At 34.5% G+C, this 12655-nt stretch overlaps 1 protein-coding gene across 1 annotated transcript in view; it reads left to right on the forward strand.

Annotated features, from left to right (window-relative positions):
• Positions 1 to 12655, forward strand: part of LOC6053417 (lachesin) — a 304414-nt gene that overhangs the window by 171164 nt on the left and 120595 nt on the right. The window contains exon 3 of the mRNA XM_038251455.1: positions 12226 to 12270. Coding sequence (XP_038107383.1) covers positions 12226 to 12270 — 45 coding nt within the window. The remainder of the gene's footprint in view (positions 1 to 12225; positions 12271 to 12655) is intronic.

Here is a 12655-nt window from a genome sequence, read left to right on the forward strand (position 1 = left end):
GGGAGCTAAAATGTTTTGGCTGGAATTTAAAATCAAAAATTGCTTGTAAAATCCTGTCCGAAGTAAAATCAGTTCAGACTAAAAAATCAGTTCAGTTATACAAAAAATGCTTGACTAACCAAGTTTCCAAGTTTGACCACCTTTTTTGTTGAATTTGCCTAGGTCAGTCTTTTCGAGGAGATTTGAACTTTTGTTCTAATTTTCGATTTAAAGTTTTATTTTACTAACCAGGTTTTCTAATCGACCTTTGAAACTCAAAATTTAAGAAATTAAAATGTTTTTACAAACAATCCATCCTCAAACTGTGTCAACTAATTGCAATGGAGAAATTAGTCATTGGCCTCAACAAAAATGGTGCAATCAAGGTTGATCTCGAAAGCGAAAAACTCACTGCAAGCAAGTGCAACCAATTAAGACGCTTTGACCAAGTCCAAAAATCCGAAATCGTATAAAAGCAGCTCTCGTTCGCCCAGATCATCATCATTGGCTTGTGGTCATCTAATCGGCTCAGTTCGGTCCGAAAATCACTGGAGCGCAGCTCAAATCGTCTGTAAACGGCTTTTCAACATGAAGGTAAGTGAGAGTTACTTGATATTTTCTTCAAAATAATTATTTGTGATTTTTCCTCAGGCGTTCATTGTGTTGTCCATGACCCTGGCCATCGCTTCCTGCGCGGCAGTCGACGACTCCTCCAAGAAGGACAAACGAGGTCTGTGGGAGCTGGACGATCACCATCACGGATTTGACGGATTCAACGGATTCAACGACCACCACGAGCAGATCGTCGATTATCACCACAAGGAGATCATCACCAAGAACGTGGCCGTGCCGTACCCGGTGGAGGTCGAGAAGCACGTGGCCGTTCCGGTGAAGGTCCCATTTCCGGTCGAGGTCGTCGAGAAGGTCCCGGTGGTGGTGGAGAAGAACGTCCCGGTGTACGTCGAGAAGAAGGTCGCCGTCCACGTGGATCGTCCCGTGCCGTACCCGGTCGAGGTGAAGGTCCCGGTTGTCCACAAGGAGTACGTCGAAGTGCCCAAGCCGTACGCAGTTCACGTTGAGAAGCCCGTTCCAGTGTATGTCCAGAAGCCGGTGTTCGTGGAGAAGCATGTCCCGGTGACGGTGCACATCAAGGAGCATCACCAGAAGAAGCACTGGGGACTGTTTTGAAGTGGGGAGGGGTTTCAAGTTGATGATGGAATAAATTGTAGAAAATATCAACATTTCTTTTATTTCCTAAATATTTAAAATTAGTCCAAACGAGTTTCAACCATCTATCTTCTTGCTAACTGAACAATCTGTCAACACTAGCTCCCGACTTACTAGAAAAATAACGAAAAGGAAATATTCATCAGCATGTAGTCCACCATTTTAACTTACAAGGAGGTACCTCCTTCAAAAGATGGCGCAGCACTTCGATTACGGCGACTTAGTGGAACCATTTACCAAAGAAGCAAAAGGAAGAAAAAGTGCACACAAGTTCACTGAAAAAAAGAAAGGCAAAACGCTGAGTGGCCCTATCCCGGCCAAAAGTAGCCAAGGGATGCACCCAGAGGACCCGTAATGAAGACTTTCAGCGAAAATTGTCCAGGACGACGGCGACGAATCTTGAGGTGCATGCTTAAAATTTATGAGCAAAGTGTTATTAAGGACAGGGACGGCCGGTGGTGGCAGCTTTCCAAGCCAACCTAGAACCAGCAGCAGCAGCCAACGACGACAGTTGAAGTAGGGCAGCTTGTTCTGGATGCAGGAAAATTGAGGGGAAGTTGGGTGAAATTTAGTTTGCAAGTGATTTTTTGAAGAAACTTCATTTTGATAAAAAGTTTAATTTTGTTTCATTTAGATTTTTTTCTAATTTTTCTAGAAATTAAACTAAATTTACCACAACATCCCCTACCCGTGAAACCCCGGACGAAAGAAAGTAATCTTTTATTCAAGACGCCGTTCCTCGCTGGCGGAGATCGTCTTTCCGGGGCGGGTTTTCCCCTGGATTTTCCCCCGAAAAGGGTGGGAGCAAACTGCAAGAAGAGTGCACACGTTAAAAATAACCCAACCGGACTGTAACGCTCGGACGGAACGAAACGTTTCGTTGTAAGCTGACAAGTGCAAGACGAAATCTGACAGCTCCGTGTTGGCACAGCAGCAGCCAAGCTTTCTAACCGGGCAGAAGCCGATGATGGAGTGATAACTGGAACGACTAGGGGTGGATCGGGGGGAAGGGGAGCTTTTTTTCTTTCTGATGGATGGATGGATGGTCAGGGTGAGGCTTGGTTAGGAGAGGAGCTTTGCTGGTAATCTTTTGATTTATAGATGGAGCGGGCTGAAGAAAATGGACCAGCAAGCAGTTGTGGGACGTGATTTATCGTTGATTTTGAAGGGTTTTTTTATGATTGTGCAGAGTGCACTCGATGAATCTATTTTAAAAAATCAATTTAAAAAAATCGACATCGCCGATGTGCTATCATAATGCATGGCTTTACATATTGTCTGAAAGAGCGTCAAGATATCACGTCGAAAACAGAATGTCTCTAGTCCGTTTTTTTCGATACACGTTAGCAGATTCTGCTAATAGCAAAGATTTGGTATGCCAGAGGTTAGTAGATCGATCCCGATACTCATTTCGTCTGTTGTGTGCTATTTTGTGACATAGACCATTTTGGTCGAAAATGAGTTAATGATGACGTTTTACTATACTTAACAAACACTACAAGATGCTTTAACCCGATTTTGGAAACTCGCTTCCGTTTCCCGGATATTGCAATACACACTTGTGACATAGACCAATTTATCATCAAAATGATCGTGCACACTTGTGACACGTCATCCATGTTGTTGGTAAATGTGGAAAAAAATCTTATTTTTCACAAATTTGTGTTGATACTTATTTTTTAAAAGCAATTCCATCTTTGGTTCTTAAAAATATACTGATTAAGTCGATTCAACCATTGATTTGAGCTTATTTTAGTTTGTATGGGAATTCTGTGCACACTTGTGACACGTGCTTTTCAGATTTTTGTTTAAATAATTTACTGTATCTTTTAACTGGTGTAACCAAATTTGCAGTTGTTAAGCGATAGTATACGAACCGATTGCTTCAAAAAGTTTGCCTCCATCATTCATAATTTTGATTTTTTTTACAATCAAACTGAAAAATCAATTTTCTCGATAAGTGCTAAATGGTCGTTGTCACAAGATAGCACACAACAGACGATTTGTTGACAGGCGAACTTTTTTATAAATAAATCTGGAATTAGAAAATCACACAACAGTGCCATCCCGTTTTTGGCAACACGACTTTTCGACACATTTCCTCTCGTTAAAAATTACTGATTAATGAGACTTACTCAATTTTTCTTCTAAACTGTTGATCGAAAACCAATCTCAAAGTTCACTCAATTATGAAAAATTTCAAAATTGACGTTGTTTTTTGGCAAACACAAATGTTTGAAAAATTATGTTGCCATAAACGGGACGGCACTATATATTTTTCCTGCTAGTACGTACACATTTTCCTCTCGGATGGTTTTTGACAATTTACGCTTACTGAAATGATTTTTTTTTGTACCTAAATTACCTTTTTTTTTGAGAAACAAGGACCTTTTAATGCCTTTTTAATATTTGAAAATTTTAGTTTAATTTTAAAATAATAGCTGTATTTAAACCTTTTTTCTTAAAAATATCTTTTTAAGCAAATGATCATTAAATTCTGAGAAATTTTAGATAACAAAACAAATCGTGAAATATCTTTTTTACTTTAAACATTACAGGGCTTTTAAAATTAGAATTTTAGCAAAATTTTATGCATTTTTTTTCAAAATAATTAAAACTCTTTTAGTGGTGCACATCAACCAAAGCTTTTGCATAAAGATTCTTGTCACAGATAATTCAGTATCTTCACAACTACGTTAACTATCGATATAATTTTTGATTCATCCCCTAGTACTGTCAAAATTTTACAATTTTTACCATCCGATTGTTGCAGGATTGAGTCCGTCAGTTTGACAATTTTGGAAAAAGAAGACAACAACTTCTTGGTTGCTGTGCACCCTTAAAATTTTTTTTTGTGATACTTGAAAACGAGCAAAACAGTTATTTTGAACTAATGGTTAAATTAATTTAAAAGAAAATTATTATACAAACTAAGAAGACAAAACAAGAAGAGATTTTAAAAACCCTTAGGAAAATTATCAAAAAATAGATTTTTTTAGGTATGAGGTTTTGTTATGTGAAGATCATTGAGAATGGTTTTTGATTTTTTGTAACATAAAAAAATACATAAGAAGCAAATTAATGGAGACCAAGTTCAAAAGAATCTTCAATGAAAAAAGCCTTCATTTTAGATAAAATGCAACATAGTAAAAGTACCGGAAGTGCATCTAGAAAGACAATTCAAGGTTTAATTAGTAAAGTATTTTATTAACATCGAAAAGATTTTTTTCAAATATTTTTTTTTAAGGTGAGATAAAACATTCCAACACAAAAAATCTATTTTCTCAAAACAATATTTTTTGATACCTTTAAGGCCGTTGCAAATATTTTTTGAAGTTTATGTCCCTCGACTCTGACCAAAGTCGAGGGGGGGGGGCAAAAAAATAAAAAAAGTATAAAAATTGAAATAACGAGCCATGGTTTCAACATTTTAATGAAAAAAGTGTTTTGAAATGCATTATACACCTGTCCAGTTGTTTTGCCATCATTATTTTCCAAAATATCTAAGTATTGACGAAAATTTTATTTTTTGCGAAAAATATTTTATTTGCGGTGCTGTACATTAGAATTTCATATAAATTCAAAACATTTTTAAACAAGCCCAAACATGCTAAATATGGTTATCAATGCAGAAAAATGCATTTTAGATTGTTTCCAGTTGATTAGACTTCTTTTTTTGTGGAAATTTTGAAGTTGTTTTGGAAAAAAAATCAGATCTCTGGCAAGGGGCTATAAGCAAGGTCAAAATCAATTTGGCTGTGTTGCCATTTCTTTTTAATTAAAAAGCTTTATAAACACGAAAAAATGTACAACATTTCTACGATTTTAAAGTTGAGGGGGGGGTGACCAGAAAAAAATGAAAATTTTGGAATATCGTAAGATATCGTGGCTCAATTCTTCATTAGCGTGGCTCACAGATATATGAAAAAGACAAAAGTGTTCAATTTCAATCGCCTCAACCGGAATTTTGTAGGATTATAGCCCCAGAAGCTAGCCTGAAATTTTTAGCGCATTTGGTTAATGCTTAATTGTTCCACTCTTGACCTGAAGTAATGAAGAAATTTCAATAAATTAAATTTATTTATTTTCAACTTTTCAACTCTTCTTCAATAAAGTTTTCCTATGTCCTATGATTTTTTTTCGCAAAACAGAGGTTTCTTATAAGTTTTGTTCCGGGGAACTACTTTGTAGAACATCACAAAGCGCTAGGAATCAATCCCGAAAACATACAGGCAAATTTTTAAAGCATTTTAATTTTCTTGCCATACTCCAAAAAATATCCTGTATCTTTTCGGGATCAATTCCTAGCGTTTTGCGTTGTTGTACAAAGTTGTTCCCCGGATCAAAACCTATAAGAAACCTGAGAATAGGAAAATTTGATTGGGGTTTGAGAAACTTTCTCTAAGAAGAGGTTAAATGTGAAAATTTCCCATAGTAATTTTTAAAAGTTCCATATTAACTTCAGGTCAATGGTTGAAATACTAAACCTTAACCAAATCCGCTCAAAATTTCAGGCTAGCTTCTGAGGCCATATTGCTACAAAATTCCGGTCGAAGCGTTCGAAATTGAACACTTTTGTCTTTTTCATATAACCGTGACGAGTTATTAACGATTTATAGAAGACGTTTTTATATGAAATTTTTTTCTCTTCCAATCAATCCAAATTTGAAAATCAAATTTCAAAGATTCTAAAATTTTGCTGTCAAAAACTTGAATGGACAAACCTATGACGCAAAATTCCTACTTTGGTCATAAGAAAAGTCCCAACAAAGATTGGCAAAAAAAATGCAAATGTTAAATCCAAAAAAAAAACCTGGAAAAAAGTTCAAGTGACCATAAAGCTTTTTTTTATATTGAAAAATGAAATAATAAAATTAATATTTTTTTAAAATCTGCTTTTTGTTTTGTTTAAATCATATCAACAATATGCTCTATGATAAACAATAAATAAAATTTAAATATTATTTCATTTAACAGAAGTTAAATGACAGATAGGCTGCTGCGTATATTTTTTGAAGTTTATGTCCTTCGACTCTTACCAAAGTTGGGTGAGTTTGGAAGGGGGGAATTGAAAATAATGTTTGTAAATGTATTTTAAACTAATCCAGTTGTTTAGCAATCATTGTATTAAATACTTACTGTACATCAGAATTTCACAAAATTTCAAATATTTTTAAATGATTCTAAACATGCTTAATACAATAATCAACGCAGAAAACGGCATTTAAAGTCAATTTCAGTAGATTAAACTTATAATTTCTTTAAAATTCTGATGTTTTTTTTAAATATTCGATGTACCTCCTGATTTTCCGTCTATCCCGGGCAGACGGTAATAACAAAATTAATGCCACTGCAATAACAAATACTGTTAAAATAACAGAAAGTGTTATGGAATCTTCTTGAAAAATACATTCTTGCATAAGAGTTTAATAACAGTTTATGTTATCATAACAAAATTTGTTATTGGTCTGATATTGGTTGAAAGCCAAAACAACTTGGGAATAACATTTTGTTATTTGTCTGTTATTACAATAACAATCCAATAACAAAAAAATCATAGCGACGAATAACAAATCTTGTTATAAATAACATCAAATGTTATTGGCCTAGTATTTTCAAATATCAAAAAATATTAGTCCCAAGTTATTTCCGTCTGCTCGGGTAGTTTTAAAGGGAAGTGTGAGGGGGCGACATTAACTATTTGCAATTTGCATCAATATTTGCGACGGCCTGAATTTTTTATTGAAGCCGAAAATGTTGCTATACTGCTGCCTCGTCAAAGTTTACCGGAAGAATTAAAAACCCTTAATTTCCTCCTCACTGAACTGCGCAAAAAAAAAAGCGAAACTCACTGACTGGAAATCAAACAACACTCGAGTCGGAACGCGAAACCCACGGCCACTTCCGGTGACGTCCACGGGAAACAGCATCAGCGGGAGTTGAGTTAATTAAAAGTAGTTTCCTGCGAAGAGTGCACCCCCCTTTCACCCTTCTACCTCAACCCCCGGAATTCCTGAGGCTTACCCTATATTTAATCTAGTCGATAAATTGATTGATGAAAATATTGCGCGAGAGTGGTTCTCTGTGCTTGTTTTTCCTTTTTCTTGCCACCGACGACTTCTTATTTGCATAATATGACGGCCAGCCGATCGCGTTGGCGGTGATGGTGGCCACGCGGGAAATGAATATTTTCCCTATTTTTGTTTACTTTTCATTCGGTTTCAATTGAAGTTCCTCCCCGGTTTCCACCCAGCTCCCTGGGATTGGCAAGTGCACGACCAGGTGAGGGGAAAAAAGGCAATTTCGAAATATGGATTTCCCGTGTTTTACTATTTGATGGGAAGGGCTTTTGAAATTGAAATGTTTTTCTGCTGAATGCTGACCAGTTTTTACGACCGTTTCGAAGCTTTCGCCAGCACCTGCTGTCGAATGTTATCATTACGCTGATGGACAGGTAAATGTTTGCCTTTTCCATCATACCCGGCGTCGGGGAAGCGAAAAGTCATCCTCTCGTTCTTTGATTGTAATTATTGGCTTTCGAAAGTATTGACTGTAGGTAGCACTGTTTGGTGTTGTTGTAGGTATGATGAGTTATTGAAATGGATTGGAAATTTTTACTGTAATGTCAACTCAACTTATTTGTCAAAACTTTTGAGAGAAACCTGCTTGATAAGTTCCCTTTTGGATGCTTACTACTTAATTTTAGAAGAAATCGCTTTTAAAACCTGCAAACCGATTCTACATTAAAAATCAAAGCTTAACAACTTTAGGGAATGAATCATTTTTTTTTCATTTGTGCGATTCTCTACTGAATAAGAAAATTTCATGCATTTTAATTTTGATATAATTTTATTTGAATCAACCTTTGTAAGCATCTTTCCTATGACCAAGAAGTCATTTTGTATCAATATTTTTTCCATACAATTTTGACAACTGTCCATACAAAAATAAAATTTATATATTCGAATAAATGTATCATTTGAAGGAAATTTCCGTACTACTAAATTTCCTCCGCAAAGTTAAGGAACATATTAAAAATAGGTTCACGGAAGTTCTTTTTGCTGATTTTTTAATAAGCTATTTGTTACTAAACATTCAAATACAGAAAATCTGAACTATTGAATTTTTTTATGTTTTTAGTTGTCAAAAAATCTCGAAATGATTTTTTTTTGCTTGAAAAAATAGACATTTTACCAATGCTAATTTTCTTACTTAAAAAAGCTTCAATTTTTAAATTTAATCAAATGTTTCATTCAAAAAGTACGTATTTTTTAAATGCACAATTTTTTAGCCTTATTTAAGATAATAATTGGAATATTTTTGATATATTAGAATAGTGTAAATTTTTGTTCATTTAAAAAAAATCGAATAGCTGAATTTTTTTTCTATAATTTATGTTTACGAACTGTTAGAAACGAACAATAATTTGCTGAGATACAACCTTTCAATGAATGAAATTTTATTTAAAATTTAAAGTGTCAATAAATTAAACTTAATTACTAATAACTTAAAACAACAAAATACTTGTTAAGATAAAATTAAATATTTGTGAGATTTCCCGTTTAAGAAAAAAAAACTTAAAGATTTCAAACTCTTGCTAATGTTAGAAAATTCCTTAAAAATTTGACTTTTTAACCTTTTCAAAATTTGGGCTGGAATTTAAAAAAAACTTGTTTTAAAGGATCGGAAAATTTTAAATATGTTTAGTTTTTAAGTTCTTAATCTGATGAAAATTTGAAAATTAAAATAACATTTGAATGAATAAAAAGTATTAAAATGCATTACACACCAGTTCAGTTATTTTGGAAACACTAGTTTCCTAAATAGCTAAGTAAGGAAAAGTAATTTAATTTTATTTTCATTTAAATTTTGTAATGATATATAATACATAATTTAGTTTGTTTACCCTCTGAAGTATAGACTAATTTTGTAGGAAAAAAATTTGCAATTATCTTATAAAAAAAAAACAATTTGAGAATTGTTTCAAAAATCAACAAAAAAGTATCTTTCATGTTTCTTCTTTTTGATGAAAAGTCCTTAATTTTTCCAAAGATTCGGCTATAAAATTCTTTTAAAAATTAAGTTTTTCTGCTGCCGAAATTGTATTAAGTTAGTGGTTGAACCAATTACACAAAATAAATTCTATGATTAAAGGGACAACCCTAGCAAAATTTTAGCTCGAAATAAGCCAAGAAATGAAATGTTCAAAATGTTGACCAAATATTCAGAGTATCAAACATTTGCCCTCATTCCATTCTCCTCCTCCAAAACAAAAAAAAAAAAAAACCTACTCAATTAGTCTCAGCACTCACGAGTTTCTCATTTATCATCATCATTTTCATGGGTGGTCCAGAGTGACCAACTTCCTGGACCAACAACAACAAGTTGGGTGATTTTTCCGCTGTGGTTTTCACCTTCCCAAATGGAAGAAAGGAAGTGTCCAATTACAGCCCGGCAGTGACTTTGGTCGGGTGGTATTTTCACAATTTTTCTCTATTTAGTAGGGAAGTGGTGGGGATTGCTCTCTCCAGACCGGAACGGAATTCCAATTAAAAGTAATGAGAATTGATTTGTTTCTACTTTGCTGGGTGAAGTAAAGTGAGATGAAGTATACTGTGTTGAAAGGGAGTGAGCTTTTTGCATGAAATGTTGAAAGAGGAGCTGGAGCTTTGAAGAATTTTTCGTCAGAAAATCGAGTTGGAAATTTCCTTTCGAATTGAAATGTCATTTGCAGTGAATTTCATGGTTTATTTCTAAACTACAAGTTGAACAGACAGAAATGTTTTTTTCCCTGCCGATAGCAATTTAATTAAACGTCTCAACACAACCGATTACATCACCCCCTCAGCCCAATATAATTCAAACGTGCCAATGTTGGCACGTTCAATGCTTCTAATGCCAACTTAATTGCTCCTTAAACGCACCCACCTAACATTAGTCCAATTAAATGCTTTTACGACTAAACAAACGATTCAAACGGCCCCTCACTAACTGCCTGCCTGGCGCGCCAAAAGAGGCCCTCACGTCGAAATGCATAAATTATTATCGCCCGACATTAAAATCTTTATTCCACGACGTCGATTTCGCGTCCATTTGTTGCCACGATGCCGATTCTAACCACCCCCCATCGAAACAAGGTTGGGGTGTCGACTCGGTCTTAAAAAAAGAAACAAATCTAAAAAAAAACTTTTATTTATAACCTTTCGAATTTGAAAACCGAAAATTTGAATATTTCATTCTTAAAAAAAATCATTTGTAAAAAACAATTGTGAATGAATAAATCATTGAGCTATTGAGTCAGTCAGTGAGTGAGCGAATGAGTTAGTGAGTTATTGAGTGAATAATCGAGTTTTTTGTGTCAGTAAGTGAATGAGTCAGTGAAAGAGTTAGTGAGTAAATCATTTAATCAGTGAGTCAATAAGTCAGTTAGTGAGCCAGTGATTGAATGAGTGAGTGAGTAAATCATTTAGTCAGTGAGTTATTGAGTCAGTGAGTAAGTAAGAGAGCGAATTAGTTAGTGAAAAAATCATTTAATCAGTGAGTTATTGAGTCAGTTAGTGAGCGAGTGGTTGTATGAGTAAGTGAGTAAATCATTTAATCAGTGAGTAATTGAGTCAATAAGTGAGTCAATAAATCATTTAGTCAGTGAGTTGTTGAGTCAATGAGTGAGTGAGTGAGTGAGTAAGTGAATAAATAATTTAGTCAGTGAGTTTTGAGTCATAAGTGAGTGAGAGAATAAATGAGTTAGAGAATATATCATTCAGTCAGTGAGATTTTGAGTCAATAAGTGAGTTATTGAGTCAGTTAGTGAGTGAGTAAGGGAGTGAGTGGCTAAGTGAGTGATTGAGTTCGTGAATAAATCATTTAGCCAGTGAGTTATTGATTCAGTTAGTTAGTGAGTAAATCGTTAAGTCAGTGAGTTGTTGAGTCAAAAAGTGAGTGAGTGAGCAAATGAGTTAGTGAATAAATCATTTAGTCAGTGAGTAATTGAGTCAGTTAGTGAGTGATTGTAAGAATTAGTAAGTGATTTAATAATTAAGTCAGTGAGCTATTGAAATATTGAGTCAATGAGTGAGCGAATGAGTTAGCGAATAATTTATTTAGTCAGTGAATTATTGAGTAAGTTAGTGAGAGAGTGAGTGAATGATTAAGTTGGTAATCATTTAGTCAATGGGTTATTGAGTCAGTTAGTGAGTGCATGATTGAGCTAGTTACAAAAATTCCAAAAATATTTTTTTGCTTGAAAAACAACAAGTCTTCATGAAATCCTTAAAAGAGTATAATCAAAATTTATCTTAAAAAACTAAAGAAAAACGCAAAAAAAATCTAAATAATATCAAAATAATTCTTGAAATAAGCAGCCACCCTAAACATCCCCAAATTGCTAATGGACCATTGTCTGCGCGAAGGAAGGAACCTGTACACAAAGGGAAAAACGATTTCCATCACTCCATATTGGGTTGGAAAGGGAAGCTGGTCAGGAAAAAGGAAGGAAAAAAACAGACTTAGTCTTTAAGAAGAAGGGGAGCACGACCAGACCCGTTTCAACTTCAAACATAAAGCTCGACTTTTATTGGATTGCCTGGGGCCACTTTTTTCTCTCTCTCTCTTTCTCTCTCTCTCTCTCTCTCTCTTTCTTTTCTGGGTGGAAGCTTTGCAAACGATTTCAGGGGAAATCATTGAAATAAAATCATAATTTATCATTACCAATTATTGACAGCTTATGTTGCTGAGATTTGAAAAAAAAAATCTCAAGAATGATTTTTTGGAGTTATTTTATGAAATGTTTTGCTTCAACGTTGACTCTTTGTTTGCCTGTACTGAAAATCTCCCAAACTCAAATAAATCACTCAACTTGAACCCATTTTTCAAGCATCCCCAAACCCAATACCGACACCCGAAAAGAAGCCACATCTGCATACATATTTCACCTGTAAAAATCCCAACTTTTCAAATTAATTCACCTAATATATCTCTCCCCGCACTCATGTTTCATTTTTCTCTTTCATCTAATTTCAGCCAAACAGACACGTGCCCACGAAAGCGTCCCGGACTTCGACAACGGTAACGTACCTATGGTTCCGGGTTTTCCCACATATGATACTACACATGAGTTATTTTTTCCTGTTTTTTCCTGATTCAGAAAATGAAGATAAACGCATTTCACACCTGTGTGCGCTTCAAGGGGATTTTTAGAGGGTGCGCGTGTTTTCACTTTTTTTTTTGCAATGTTCGCTACACTGCACTGATTTTCAGGAAAAGCTTTTTCAAACGGTGTGGAAAATTTGCTGTTGGCTTAATTATGGTTAGTTGAAGCACCATACAAATCTGAGCAACATTTAGAAAATGAAGAAATTTTATTAATTATTTATTTAAAATTTATTTTTAGGTAATAATATGTTATTTCCTTAAGTTTGTGTTATCTCCAATTTATAAAATTTATCCAATT

The sequence above is a fragment of the Culex quinquefasciatus genome, chromosome 2, assembly GCF_015732765.1.
Source record: "Culex quinquefasciatus strain JHB chromosome 2, VPISU_Cqui_1.0_pri_paternal, whole genome shotgun sequence".
NCBI classification, from domain to species: domain Eukaryota; kingdom Metazoa; phylum Arthropoda; class Insecta; order Diptera; family Culicidae; genus Culex; species Culex quinquefasciatus.